We start from the raw sequence: 15,503 nt of genomic DNA on the forward strand, positions 1-15,503 counted from the left end.
TCATTAGTCTGCATTCATTCTGAAAGCTTGACATTTCAAAGAGAAAAAAATACTAAAAACCAAAATTTGCTTTAAATGGACTATGTACAATGTAACAGCATTTTCTCTATAAAAACTGGAAAGTAAAATATTTCCATTTTAAATCATTATATATACATTGTACACACACTGCCCTAGTGCCTAGGGGAAGGGAAGATGCTACTCTTGTATCCCATCATAGCTACAATATCATATCATAAAGATCAGCCAAGAAAGCTTCAAGGCTGACTTTTGAACAAAAAGGGAAGTTAGACCTATTGCAAAATGTAATTGCCTAACAAAGCACATTATGAAATCAAGAACTCACCTGCAATATACCCACTGGAGATGGTACCAGTGCAATGGTGTCCATACCTGTAGGACTTTCTTTGCAGAAATGCTCCTTTTGCACTCATGCCAACAAGATACTTCACACGAGTGGTTTTTCCCCTTCAAAATCCACTTTTCCATGCATCCCCAAATCTATGGAGCCAGAGATGGTGCAACTCCAGGTTGCTGGAAGCAAACCAGCTGGATTTGAGGGGAAGATCATTCCTCCTGCTCCCCACAGGTTTTCCAAACAGTTGGGATCTTCTTGCTCAACTGCAGACAGTAGCCACATGGGAGGTTTCACTCACTCAGCCTCCTTATGTTTAAGGCCCTTTTTGTCAAACTTTCAAGGCTTCTCCTGAGTCCTGGAGGGTTTCCCTCTGCCGTGTGTATCCATGGAGCCCTCACAGAGGTGACAGCCCTTGGTACCAGCAAGTAGCAAAAAGCAACATTTTTTTTTTTTTTTTCTAGCTGCATCCTGAATAATCACTTCACAGGTTGGTCAGATATGAAATGAGCTCTTTATTGAATACAAAGTTTGAATCCCAACCAAGGGTTTGTAAATCATTCCAAGAATTAAGGGGGTAAACAATGGACTAAAGTTAACTAATAACACTTATTCTCACTGGATTTAAAATATCAGCAGGGACTCCAGCATAGCACAAACTGAAATAGCTCCAACTACTAATCACAAAACCACTTCTTGGAAGAGAAATAATGTTTGCCCAGAGGGCAGAAGGAAGAATCACAATACAGAGAGAAGTTTTCTGAGCACTTTCCTTCATAAAATTTTGATATTTGTATTGTAATATTGAGAACTGGAATTAAATACAGGTCCAGAAAGCACAACCAAAACCTTTCAGAGCAAGTAGTTCGTACAGCAGCAGCTTTTATTGAAAAGGCAGTTCTTGTTTCAAGTTTAATTAACCTGACACTTGGCTAACTAGAAACTGGAGTGCTCCTTGGGTTTTCAAGAGCATCTTCTCACCCTTAGGTTAAACTTCATGATCCCTTCAAGGGAAAAGCTGCTCCACACAAACCCAGGTGAAGAGAAGCTGCTGCCAGAGAGGAAAAAGCAGGGGAATGGTCAAGTGCAGAATGTAACAATTTCCACCCCACAAATAACCTCTCAGTGGCTGCAGCCAATGCTGGGCAGCAGCTCTGGGGGGATTCTCAAACCAAACCAGAGCAAGGGGTTGGCAGGGGAAGGGGCTGGGGCCACCCAACCCTGCCCCAGCCCTCCTGTCACCACAACACATGAAGACAGCACAGGAGCACTGGGAATGCAGCTGGGCAAAGGGCTGTACACATTAAATAACCAAGGGAATAATCTCTTAAAACTCCAGATATACACAAATAAACAGGAAAAACCCCACTTTCCATAGGTAATCCTAAGGCAGCTCCAGAGAACACAAACAGTAAATACAAAAATTCCACGTTCCTCGTTTTTTCCTGGTGATCCATGCAGAGAAAGGAGTCAGGTTTATGAAATTCAACACAACCCAAGCAAAAGGCAGCGTGTCCATTGGCCTGTATGCAAAGGAAGCAAGGGAACGTGCTCTGTGACAATGGACTGTAGAAAATACTGTAACCTTGGATACAGATTGCAAGGACACCGGGCTCTGGCTGGCAGCACAATGCCCGAGCTGCTGCTGAATGCAAGAGTGAGTCATTTTAATGGCTGGGATGTGGCAGGGAGATGATCCTGGTTGTGCAATGTCTTTATCAGGGGGATCTACATGCAAACCATTTGGTGTTTTCCCATGACGTCAAGGCGTTGGGCTCAGAATGCTTTCTGCTCACCACACAGGCAGTGGTGCTGCCTGCTGCTTTCCCTGCTGGAGGGAGCAGGCAAGCAGTAGTGTCAGACTTCAGTCAGCTCTGCTGCAATTATAATTGTAAATGTCAATTCCTTGTTTTCATGGGCCAAAAGCCACGCTGGCTGCAGTGCAGAGAGGGAACTTACTTGCCTAACAAGTACAAGACAAACATCACTGAGAAAGGCTTTTACAGCAACCTCACCAGCACCACGTCTGAAGCACCAACTGCTCCAAGTTTCACGTTGCAGCCTCCTTTATTTGTGGCATTCTCTTTAATTAGAAAAAATAAAATAACCCCCCCTATCTAGCTAAGTGTTCAGGAACTGTGGTGGAAACCCAGGCTAACAATAACCTCCCTTTTCCCAATATAGCATTTCATAAGCAACAGCCTCTGCGTCAGCCAGCGACTCCCAACCACTTGAGAAGTCCCCTGGCTAGCAGCGAGGCGAGGCGGCTGCTTCAAGTCAGATGGTGCTGAAGTGCTCCTGTAATTCAGGATGCAAAAGGAGAGTGCTGGCTCCCTGTGCTGAGCAGCCCCCAACCCCCCCTGGGAAGACCTGCACAGAATCAGCAGCCCCTGATTCTGATGGAAAACAAGGGCTGTGGTCACACACTACGGTGCTGACTGACTGACTGCTGTAACTATTGCACACCTAATACAGGAATCAGAGAGCAGGCAGTGAGTGACTGTCCTTTTTTTGACAATGAGTGGGCAGCAGAAGGTAGGCAGGCACTGTCACTCTATTGAAAATCTGCTACTTGATTAGCTTGAGCTTGTGACTGGAAGCACAAGTTGCTTATTTTATGAAGGAGCTAATTTCAGGCAGTAGGAAGATTTATATTAATCTGTGTAAATAAGGGGCCAGACACCTAGCACTCTGATTAGCCAAGATTGCTTCATTTGGTATAATTAATAGTTTAGTATAACAAAGTTGTGTCTGTTTTTTTTTTCAATACAAAGCATCACTTTTCCTCATTGTAATCTATATTTCAGCAAACAACCACCCATCAGTGTCAGCTACTCAGGAGGCCGGAGTAACTCAGAAGAGCTGCTGGTACCTTTGTCGAGAATGTTCTGAGACACTTCAGCCAAAGAATGAAGCAGCAAGTTGTACCTGATGGATAAACACCCCACTTCACTGCATACCAAGACTGGAGAGGGGTGAAGCTCTTGCAATGATGCCACAAAGCTCCCACTAGGTTTAAAATCCTGTGAGTAGAACCAAAGCTGATTGCACTGCTGCCTGGATGTGCATCTGAAGATAAAATCAAGTACTTTAGATATATGGGTAACATTTTGGGACACTCTGTTGGGCCAACCTCCTTCTGGTCTGATAGCTGCACCTCCCCTAACCAGCAATGGGTGGGTGTGCAATACCCTGCTCCAAAACCCAACCAGGCTGCAGTGTTAAATCACTCAGGAGCTCAGGACCATCCTGTGCTGCCAACTCTGAGTCAGACAAACAGGTTACTACAGAGAGCAGCAGACTGTGCAAGCTACACACAGGCACCCCATCCAGAAAAGCATATTGATGTTCAGAAATGTTAATGTACATCCAGAGAAGCAGACACACTGCATCAGAGGAGTCTCCAGTTCTCAGCAGTGATGCAGCCACACAAGTGCCAAGGGGTCAGGGGGGACACAAGAACCCAGACCTGCAGGAAGGAGTCTGTATTTACACCTCCAGAGAAAGAAACTCTGTATTGCTACAGACTGCCAGGCTCAAAATCCAGCTTCCTGTACTAATGAATCCAGATAGAAGAGGGAGAATTCCAACAATTTTTCCAAGTCCTTATCCCCCAGTGCAAACCAGTTATGCACAGAAATGCAGTATAACTTACAATACAGAACAGTCAGAGCATAAATATCCAGTGGCTCTTTTCAGGCTCATCCCTTCTAAGCAGATAATTCATTTTGCCTTGAAAGTTACTGTGACTTGTGCATTGTGTGCATTCCAGCAGTAGAGCAGCAAATATCTAAAGAAAAACATCCTGGTCCATATACCACAAACATCAAAGAAGAGATATGCTTGCAAATATGTACTTCAAGTATTTAAATGGTCACTTCCATGCAAACCAGTCTAGCTCTGCAGTTTTTCTTGGAATCTGGCTATTGGCCTCTCTCAGAGACTGATGCTCCTGGTTAGCAGAGTGGTTTGTTACACAGACTAACTCACTTTCACCTTGGGGAAAGACTGAAATGCCACATTTTTTTGCCACAGTGCAATTATTTTCTGGTTATTTCTGAAACCCCATCCATTTCAAGTGAAATTCTTCGTGAGAATTGGCAGGTGACTGTGGCTTTAGCCCATTATGGTACCAAAAACACTAACCACACCCCAAACCCTTCCACTTACCCTACCACACCATCACCCCAAGTGTCCTGTTACTCTCAGACCCCATCCTCCACCTTCAGTGCTGCTGCTGCTTTCAGAGCAGGTCTGGCAAAATGAGACCTGGAGGTTTGGGCTCCACACAGTTGATCCAGAAATTTGCACAGCTTGCATGGTACTGGTGCCCTCCATATGCCAGCTTGAAGTTATCTGTTTCTGAATTAAAGGCCTAAAAAAAAATCACAAGAATTGAAACAAGTGTGAGAGTCTCATCTGCTCCAGAGTCAGGGAGCTGGAGTGGAAAATGGATACTGCAGAGGTACCACCCCAGCACCCTCTCACTCTGGACAGACCACCCAACAAACAACATTCTATTTCAATCTATGGGTGGACAAAACCCCCCAGCCATCACCCCTGATCCCTCCTTTGCCTGTCACACCTTGTTTTATGGGAACCATCTGATGAGGATGCTGCTGAATCTGAACCTGGCAACTAACTCACCTTGTTTCACTCATCTTCTCCTACCTCTCCATGCAAAATAAAAGCTTGTTTGCCAGCCAGCAGATAGCTACTGCATTTATTTCACTGGCTCAATTTTTGCTGTGATTTAGGCAGGTGCAACTCTTTGTATTAGTGTTATTTCAGGTTGAATTTGATCTACTTTCTTCTGCTAATTGAATCTGATTTACAAGAGCAGCTCCTGAGCAGAGCGTGTGAAGCCACAAACACGTTAAAACATCTCGATGTGTGTTGCTAGGAGATACTTTTCAATGATTCACAGCTACCTTTTTAAAAAAAAATATTCTGACTCTCTTCCCCACACCCTGGATTCCCTGCAGAGATTTCTAAAAATGCCACTGCCTACCACATAGAGCTAAAAGTCAATATTTGTAGCAAAAAACCCTACTGTTCCCCCTCCCTCTCCTGTCCAGACACACAGGCAGATCCAGGCTCAGAGACTCACTGCAGTGGATTTTCCCCACATGACAGAAGTAGCACAAAACCAGAAGGTAATCACATGATACAAGCATGCAGACAAGACAAAGGGGAGGCTCTGGAGCATGTTAGTTGATCAGATCAAGTGTTACAACCACAAAAAATGACTAGAAGAAAAGGATTCATGATTGGTACAATTGAGAATGAGAGCTGAAAGCCAGCTAGCAGCTCAGCCTTCCACACTCAACTAAGAATGATTCTATAAAGAATATGTTTTTTACAGATTCATACTTTTCTAGGAAGCTCTTCCACGGGTTTCTCTTCTTTCTGAAATAACGTGGAAACCAAAAAGTCAGGAAAACTGCTAGTAGGTGTTACTTGGCTGGCATTACTCTGTACATATCCTGGGATTCCCTCCCAGCACTGCTAATTGCAATAGTCCCCTCCTGGTCATCCTTGGAGATGCATTTCATGAAGAAAAGTCATTAAAAGATGTTTATTTTTTAAAGACATACACTTTTTAAGTATTTATCCCAGTTTCTTCCCCATTACGAACCATTTAACTCAACCCTTTATCCACGTTTGTGTCCAAGGAATGTAGGACACTGACTGAGTCCCACCTATGGGTCGTATTCTGCCTTTGCCCCTTCCAGTTACAAATTACAGCCATAAAATCTTTTTAAATACACCCAAGGCCTAAATGCAATCCAAAGAGCAAATGAAATAATGAGTTTAACAGCAGAAGCCATGATACTTACTTTACTTCTTGAATCCACATTTAGGAGGCACACTCCACAGGCAAGGTCTTGGGCATTCTTAATCCCTGGGCGCAGCATACAAGAGGAGAAATCCAGGGAGTTTTCATCTGGCTAAAGACATGAGACAAGAAGCTGGAGGCATTTGCAGTGGCTACAGAAGTTTCAGACATCACGATAACAATTATTGATCTGGTTGCTGCCCAGAGGCACAGCACCACACCAGCAAGGCAGCAGAGATGAGATATGGCATTTTCTCATAGGCTGATGTGTGATTTAATCAGAGCCATCAGTAGGTATTTGCAATCCTGCCATGCAATCTCCATCAGCATTAATTTATAACACTCAAGCTCTCAAAAAAAAAAAAAAAAAAAAAAAAAAAGGGTTAGACTACAAAGGAAAGAATTCTTAAGTTCCACCTTCCCACATCAAAAGGGGAAGAAACTTCTGAGGAGAGAGAAAGAGCCCAGGCGGCGGCTGCTCCATCCCAACTGCAGCCTGTGAAGAACTGGCCCAAGATAAACCCTGGAATGCAGCAACTATTTGTGCAGCTGCAAGGGAAGGAGCCACCAAGTTCCCTTGCTCATATTTGAAGTGGTGTCTGTGGCAGTGTTTATTGTCCTGAATTCCCTATTAGTGCCTGATCCAAAAAAAAAAGAAAAAAAAAGGGCAGTTAATTCTTTCTGAAGCTCTGTCTGAAGCCAGAGCATGGCACAGCACTACAAAACAGGATATTAAGGTTAACCAAAGCAGAGAAGAAGAATTAAGGTCACCAGCCATACACAATCTCAAGTTAGAGAGAGGCAAAGGCTGGCAGAATAAGCCTGCAAATCAGTACTAAATGAAGACACTCACTTCTCCTGTACATGAGTTTACATTCCAGCCACAAGATAAATGAGAATTTACAATTTTGCATAAGGGTGGCATAAAACTCTGGAAGTTTTTGTTTGAAGGTGGCAGTGCAAATAAAAACAAGGGCTAGAAATAAAAGCAGATTTAAAAAAATTTAAAAAAAGGTGTGATCCTAGAACACGTGTGCTCTTCATCCCCACCCTGGGTATGCTGCTCACGCTCCCCTGCTGAATGGCTGGAGAATCATTGGAGTAGTGAAAAAACAGCCTTTAATCTTTAAGTAGATCAATCAAATTAATAAAGGCACTCTAATATTTGTTTACTAAATGCATGAGAGAAGCAAAGGAGAAGGTCATCCTGTAATTTGGAGTGAAAAACCACAAGACTGTGCATAAAATTACCTTGTAACAAAATCCTTTAAAAGATAAAATTAACCTTTCCAAGCACATGCCTCTGAGCTACAATACTGCTCCCTGCTTAAATGCCACTTCTGCATCAGCTGGGATCTGTGGCTGAAACACCCAGGGAAGAAGATATGGGTTTCACACCTTCCAGTGGAGGAACAGAAAGGGACCAGAGAACACCTGGCCAAGCTCTGGGCGTTAAGGTAATCCCTCTAATCTTCAAAAAAAAAGCAGTTTAGGGACTACATTTTAATCCACTTCCTGAAATCAGGAGAAGATTCTGATAGCTTTTTAGATTGTTATTGTCAGCAATGCCAAACAGGTGAATCCCAGTCTATCAACTTCATTTGCCAAGCAGTATAACATAGAAAGCACTGATTTCATACTATGCCAGGCTTTATGTAACACAGGACAGAACCAAAAATACCTGCATGGCACCACCTAAATTACTAAGGCAGTAAGATAACATTTTGCACATAAGTTTCCTTACAGAGAACTTTAAACTGCATATCCCAAATATCTGCCCAATTTCCATTCTGCAAGAGGAAAATCCAAACTGCAAAGCTGGGACACCCCATGAAGTCACTTTACATATCATTACAACTTGGTTTTTTAGTAAAGACAGAGCTGATGTTTGGTCTTACTGTTAAAGCAGCAAGTGACATGAAGCTGATGAGGTTGTTCCACACTTTATCAATGTCCTTCAGCAGCTGCTGGAGTTTCTCGCTACAAACAGCAGTAGCTTTGATACCCAGCTCTACTCTCTTCGTTACTCTGTAGACTTCAACAACCCCTGTTGATACAAAACACAGGGGAAGATTGCAGAGAGTTCACTACAAGCAGGGGCTGCCAGAACCTCAACTCAGAGCAGGAAACAGGCAGGGCTGTCCATGAAAGGTGGTCATGAGAGGGGATTTCAAAGTAGTAAATTACATTTACTGAGTAGAGGAATTGTTTGTTACTTTGGTGCAGGCAAAGATGAGGTAAAAAATAAATAGCATATTGGGAAGAGTGGTTCTGTGTCACTGCTTTTCTGAGAAATTCCAGTGTAAGAGACAAGGCAAACCATACCTAGTAAGTATTCCATGCCTTGAGCAGACTGGATAACTTCAGTGCAAACAGATGAACTGCTTATTCCATTTAAGGTATCATTTGCTTTCTTTATGACCTGGTAGATAAGAATTTCATAAAAAGGTGGTGTCAATAATGGTTATTTCAAGGTAGATAACAAGATTGTCCCCAGCAGAAACTGTTATACAAAGCAGGAGGCAAATTACATAAGAAATAATTGCCATCCACCACCACGTGTTTTTATATATTCAAGCTGCAGCTATTAGAAGATCAGGGGAAAAGTATGAACATCTAAAACCTGAATACATTTCCCCAAATATTTGCATTACCAAAATAATAGCTTTAAGAGTATGCATTCATTGCTATCTAGCTGAGTAACAGCAGTCACAGTTTGGGCTGTCTAACACTCAGATGCAAAGAAGAAATTTTAAAGAAAACTAAACTGGCTGTGAAACATCTGACACCCATTACCAGAAAATTAATGGCCTCTCTACACAGCACATTAAACAAGGCCATTTCTCAAGAAATGCAGAGGAGCCAGCTGCTATCTGTGCCCTGAACAACATGGCTTACTGGGCACCCAGAACACAGGAACATCACAGTCATTCCTATCTTGAGATTTTACCAACAGCCAAGCTAATCACAAAGGGCAGGGAGATTTCTACAGGCCCTTCAGCTGAGGAGGTGATATTTCTGCTGCCTGACACCTTTTGTTTTCAAAACTGTGATTCACTTGGGCTGATTCACACCCTTTCTGTGCCTCTGTGGGCTTAAACACTGAAGCAGGTGGTACCTTTAGGAAGAAGGAAAAGGTTTTGGAAACTGTTCACTTACCTGCAGGGCACTCTCCAAGCACCTTTGCCATTCATAAGCATACCTCTCACTTTCCTATGTGAAAGAAAAGGACAGTCTGAATCCTGTTCCTGCACACATTTCCCTGCTTCTCACCCCAAGAAACAGACATTAGGCAGGGATTCTCAGGGACTACCTGCAGATTGGCTATGTAAACTTTTAACATACCAACTCCCAACTTCCTCTCTGTTCTTTAAATATTCTTTTTGCACCTGTACTCTAAAAATTTGACTTCTGGCAGTTAGAACTTGTTTCAAAAGGAAGAACATACATGAATGGGTCACCTGACACATTTGTTACAAGTCTGTTGCTCAAGAAATTGAGGTGAGGAGAATTTAATCCAAGTCCTCTTACCATCTATTCTCAAGATGAGCAAAGAGCAGTAACTACTATGAAGCCAAAGATGTTGAAACACTTCTCCAAACCAATGGTCTTGGTGCCAAAGCTGGGATCAGATTTAAGTGAAGAGTAATTTCCATTTACAAGCTTAGACAGCAAAGTCAAGTGATTCTGACTGACTTTCAGACAACAGCATTTTTTATTCCCATTTCACAAGACTTTAAAGGCATGAGAGAAGAAACTTCCTTTAAGGGCAGTTTCCAATCAGAACATCTAACCTTGCCCAGGTGCCATTTCAGAACCACACCCTGAACTCAACGAGCTACAGTCCCAAAGAGCTGGATACAGAACCCCCCCCCCGATGCCTCACTGAGGAAAATAATTGCCAATTTACTTGCATTCCAGATAATTCCTTACCTCAACTTCCCCAGTCAGGTCTTTGTATTTGTCTCTGATGACAGGCAGGGCAGGCTTCTCACTGAGAGTGTTTGAACGATCTCTGAATGGCTGCTCCAAAACTGGCAAAGGTGAGGAGCGACTGATTTCCCGATCACCGAGGCTCAAGCTCCTTTTGTGAGACCCTAGAAGTCAGGATATAAACAAGTCACTGTTTTACTCATCAAAGCATGGGCTACTTAAAATTAATAAAGCAGGAGCAAGGGATGCCCCACTCCACTAGAAGAACAAAGCTTTCTGTTTATTGGTGCCTGGTGCAGATTTCCCCAGTTCCCCAATTCTTATAATTTTTGGCATAAAAATGTTTTTCTTCTAGAAAGAGACCAGCTCCAAATGCTACAGAAATCCACAAGAAGATTTGGCTTGTTTCCAGCAGCCTTTGGAACAAGCCCCACTGGCTAATTTCTAATTTGATTAGAAAACTTAGCCTTTGATAAGGTCCATGCATTATGGGCTTCTTCCACTCTGAGCAGCCTTACCTTGAACAGAGAGGTCAAACGTAGCCAGCTCACTCCTGATCATTTCTTCACTAGATTTCACCTTGCCTTGGGAAGTTGCCACCAAGAAGTCAAACTTGCTGATCTTTGGCTTCTCACTTTGGAATTCTCCAAAGTCATCTGTGGACTCTCTTTGCAGCTCAGAAGGGAGAGCTCCAGCAAGGAAATCTGCCTCCTGATTCGTGTCAGTGGCTGCTGCATCCTGGGCTTCTGATGAAGGTCTTGCAAAATCACCAAAGTCTCCAGTGTCATCATCACTTGGACCACTGGCTATTGGTCCAGAGTCTTTAAAGTTTGCAAAGGCTGCAAAGGAAACATCCTGGAAAGCATACTCACTAGAGAAGGTTGTCACTTTGGAGACTGTTGTCATGGTAATGTTTTCTGAACTGCCAAACAAGGTCTCCTTCTTCTGAAGGACAGAAGTAGCCGCAGAGGATCCACTTCCTGAAGACTGGCCAAGGGAGGAGAGCTTCTTGCCCTGATGAATGTCTTCTTTGTCAGACCAGTCATAGCTTGCCAGGCTGCTGACTGCAGACCCACTGTTATAGCTTCCAAATGGGGCACATTTTAAGTCATCTATATCTGAGAAAAACAAACCCCTACAATTAGAACCTGAAGTTCAAACGTTAATCACTCCACATGCTATAAACACCAAGAGTCTTAAAGAACTGCAAGAACAAACACAGTGAACTGTTGTTTCCATGAGGCTTCAACTGCACAAAAATAACCTGGAAAACACCTACACATATAATACAAAAATTTCTCACTTTAATAAACGTAAGCCTTGACCTTTGAGTATTGCCTTGTATTTTAAGCTGGAAGTCACCATCCTGCTATGGGTAATGAAGAAACACACACAAAAAATGTATCTAGGCAGTAGAGGCTGCACAGCTCACCAGCTCAGCTTTCTGATGCTGGCTGCAGCAAACCAAATGTAAACATTAGCAACTCAAACATCTTATCGCATTATTTCATCTTATCAAAACCAACCACACAGAAGACTGGGCTAACTTTTCCATTCCCTCCGATAAAGCAGTAATACAATTTAATTTTATATTCATGCTTTGATACAAATAACACGTGAAAACGTGCTGCAAGAATTTTGAAAAAGCAGCAGTCCTGCTGAAGCTTATCACAGCTACAGCAGCGCCGTGCGGCCGACTCGTCAGACTCAGAGGTCCCAGGAATGACAGGAATATTGGGAATGTATCACACTTCAGCTTTCACAAACTACTTATTCAGTTAGGTAGAGAGAAAATCCAATTATTTTGCAGAAAGCTCCAAACACTTATACTCACCTGGCAATTACATGGGCCAATAGGTTCTCCTCACTGCCATGAGCAGGTATGAGGCAGATCCTGGCTGCTGCTTACATTGGAGCCAGCACAGTGCCCAGGGTCTGCTGGGCTCTGTCTGCCACTCATTGAACTGATCTTTCACATTTAGACTGAGATTGATCCAGAGTGAAGGCACAGAGAGCCAGGGGCTGGGTAGTTTTCATTAAAGCACTAAAAAAAAAAAACCAAACCAAAAAAACCCAACCCAAAAAGCCCTACTAAACTACACTTGGCATTTGTTTTCCAGCATTAACAGTTGTCAGTCTGGATTAGACATTCAGCTGCTGCTCAGTGCCTGGGGTCAAATGGTCTGGAGGTAAAGCAAACCCAGAAAATATATTCTCTGAGCAGTGTTTCAGCTGAGACTCCTCTGACAAACATTATGGGCTTAACCAGCTGGCACATGGTAGCAGCAACTTGGTTTAATAGAGCAGGGTGGGAACAAGCTGACTTCCCAGCTGCCCTCTTGCTTCAATCTGGCCACCCCATCCTGAGGAGGAATAAGCCATTTCAACAAAACATTCCTGCCTTCATTTATTCATTTCACTGGGAGGGGAGAGCTAGGCTTTAGGCTGCTTTCCAGGCACGACCCACATACATAGCTAATTAGAAAGTCCAAGAAATGCACAATGTAATGATGGAGTTTAATGGCCATGACAACAAAAGGCCCTTTGCCAGGGGTCAGCCAGGCAGGGTGTGTTCTGTCAGCCCCTTCCTGGGGGAGTCTTCCTGCAGCTGCTGCATTTGCAGATGACAGCATCTCCATCACAGGCCTTGCACATCCCTACAGCAGGGTTTCAAAGTGCCACTCGAATATTAAATCTGTGGAGCAAGCAGTTTACAGAAGGGTAAACAGACAGGAGATGAAATCACCTGCTTGTGGCAAAACTGAAGAGAACGAAGGCTCTGAGGTGAAAAGGAGCTGACTTGCAAGGGATCAGTAATTTATCACACCAAGCCACACCTTGTGCTCTCAAATACATGGTTTTGTTTAAAGAAGTTAAATGAAAGCTTCACTGGCATTAAAGAGAGTGCCAGAATAACCTCCAGAGTGTCAGCCAACTGTAATTAATCCTGGGATCTTGAAAACACCCCAGTCTACTAAGCAACCTCTTTTTCTTCCTTTTTTTTTTTTTTTTTTTTTTCCCCCAGTTTGTGTTGACTCCAAAAGCCAGCAGAGATTTAAGCATGGCTATTGCTTCAGTGTTCACCAGGAAATGAAAAGGATGAGTGATGCTGCTCCTGCGAAGATCTGCACATTCTGTTGGGAAGGATTTCAGGGATAATTGGTATGAGCTGGAGCTGCAAACACATGCTAAAGGACCAGGTCAGTGTACTCCTGATCTGGGCTCAGGGACAGCCAGAATTAGCAGCCAGATTAGCAGGATCTCTGGTGGGTCCTGAACACCCCATGCTTCACCTGCAAGCCAGAGTCATGGTAGGGAGGGCAGAACAATGTTATAATTATTCACAAGCTAAGATTCAGGACTCTCTACCTGACTTCATGCAGACGTGAAACCCATCTGCAGAAGTGGAGTTGAAAGAGTGGAGTTGAAATGTTCATTATACACATTTTATTTATTTGGATTGTCACAAAAGAATTGTTCTGGTGAATAAACTTTCCTAAGAGTATTATGCTACAGGAAAAACACTGTGTTCAAAGTGTTTGCAGCTCGGGCAGTCCTAAAACAACTTATGGAAAGGTATGCACAGCTGTCTGTAAGCCAAAGCAAACCAGCTTTCCTGAGAAGTTCTATTGCATTGCAAAAAGCCCAGCAGATTGCTGTGCCAGGCACTGCATTTCACAGAATCACTTGCCACAAGTTGGATCTATTTTTGTGTAGAAGAAGTAAAATCATAAGGCTTGTCAGAGCCACAGCAAAACCAAGGGCTTAGCTGAGCTCCTGGTGCCCTTGCTGCATAATGAGAGGAAAGAAGAGGAGAGGAGAATTCCCCCCCTGCCAGGGAGCAGAACAACTTGCCACCAGACTAATAAGCAAGGAAGCAGTTTACATGTGAAAAGCACTTCAGGGTTCACCCCTGGGAATTCTTCATGCCGTGGGTGTTTTTATTATTACCAAAAGGACTGTTTTATTAAACAGCATCAAGAACTGCTCCCTCCAACAGCCTTCTTCTTAAAGACCACAGATAGGCTGAACTGATCAAAAAGCAGCAGGTACAAAGCTGCAGTTCTAGCCCCTGGTGTAACAAAAGCTTAATTTTCCTGTTATGGCTATTCACAGTTTAAAAACATGTATGTGTATCAGGAAGGTTTTTTCCAAAGCAAGAGATGGTTAAGTGAGGGGGGAAAAAATTAAATAAATAAAATATGCATTTTCTCCCAAAGCAAAAGGTTTGAAATATTTACCACCTATTTTCCATCCATATTGAACTACCAAAGCCATAGTCCAACCTGTCTGATCATCACCTGGGGACATGTACAGCTCCACAAGCCAGCCAAGACAAGGGGCAGAGGAAGAGCTGTCAAGGAATACGCAGGAGAACAGTGACAGAAGATGAAATAAAGCTAAAATGCTCTTTGCCAGTGTTATCTCATCTACAGAAAAGCTTGACAGCCTTCAGTTGAGCCAAATATAACAACTTATTTCAGATACCAAGGATTAAGTTATGGCTGGAGGCAATTTACAAGCTGGAGCCTTCAATGTCAACAGTTTAATCACTTAAGGAAAACCCTTGACAGCCTTAGTGATCCTCTAAAGAAACTGGAAAAGACAATTCAGAAGATTGTAATATATCTACTGATTTTAACCAACATAGGAGACTTGCAAGTTTTTGCCTTCCAGTTTATATTAAATTCTGATTAATAAATACAGCTCTTGTTTCAGTTTTTGGTTGTGAGGGTGATGCAGGTGGTAACTAGTTCTGCTGCTGGTGGAAGAGCACCAACACCCAACACACCAAACCCAGGGCTGCTCCACTGGGAACATCACCAGCAGCTCCAGCAAGAAGCCCAGAGGCTGCTGGATGGGGACAGGACCACCTCCTCATGGCTTCCAGGGCCCTCCCTGGGACAGACACAGATGGAGCTGGGAGAGCAGAGGTGGTGTGTACTGCTGCTCCCCTGCCATGCCTTCCAGCAAGCACAACAATCTCTCAGCCCATTTCTCAGCTGGTGCAGTCTGGAGCAGCATTAATGAGAGGGGAGTTACTCCCAATTAACTTTGGCAGAAGAATGGCACTGCCAAGGTGGAACCCAGCTAGAATGCTGCCTGGAAGATAAATTAAAATGAAGGCAAAGGGAGAGAAAAACCTTCAAACCTTGTGGAATGAAGGACTTTGCTAATTATTTTGTAAGTCTCACAATAAACAACATTTCATGGCAGAATAAAGAACTCCTGAGCTTTCCAAAGAGCAGGGAGGCAGCTGAGCTTATCCTGGGGAAGCCCAGGGCAGTTGTGTGTCCCTGCAGCCCTGGAGCTTGGACAATGTTGGGAAACCACAGATGCACTCACTGCTGTCAGAGGCCTTGGTGGGATAAGGAA

The 15,503-nt window shown here is 43.4% G+C and overlaps 1 protein-coding gene across 1 annotated transcript in view; it reads right to left on the minus strand.

The window, feature by feature from the left end:
• Positions 1–850: 850 nt before the first annotated feature.
• The window catches only part of SYNRG (synergin gamma), a 36,198-nt gene continuing 21,545 nt past the window's right edge, over positions 851–15,503 (minus strand). The window contains exons 16-23 of the mRNA XM_030462354.1: positions 10,646–11,245; positions 10,128–10,291; positions 9,354–9,407; positions 8,520–8,616; positions 8,093–8,241; positions 6,196–6,306; positions 5,729–5,764; positions 851–4,730 (exon numbers count right to left, since the gene is read on the minus strand). Coding sequence (XP_030318214.1) covers positions 4,599–4,730; positions 5,729–5,764; positions 6,196–6,306; positions 8,093–8,241; positions 8,520–8,616; positions 9,354–9,407; positions 10,128–10,291; positions 10,646–11,245 — 1,343 coding nt within the window. The 3' untranslated portion in view covers positions 851–4,598. The remainder of the gene's footprint in view (positions 4,731–5,728; positions 5,765–6,195; positions 6,307–8,092; positions 8,242–8,519; positions 8,617–9,353; positions 9,408–10,127; positions 10,292–10,645; positions 11,246–15,503) is intronic.

Source organism: Calypte anna, chromosome 19 (assembly GCF_003957555.1).
Source record: "Calypte anna isolate BGI_N300 chromosome 19, bCalAnn1_v1.p, whole genome shotgun sequence".
NCBI classification, from domain to species: domain Eukaryota; kingdom Metazoa; phylum Chordata; class Aves; order Apodiformes; family Trochilidae; genus Calypte; species Calypte anna.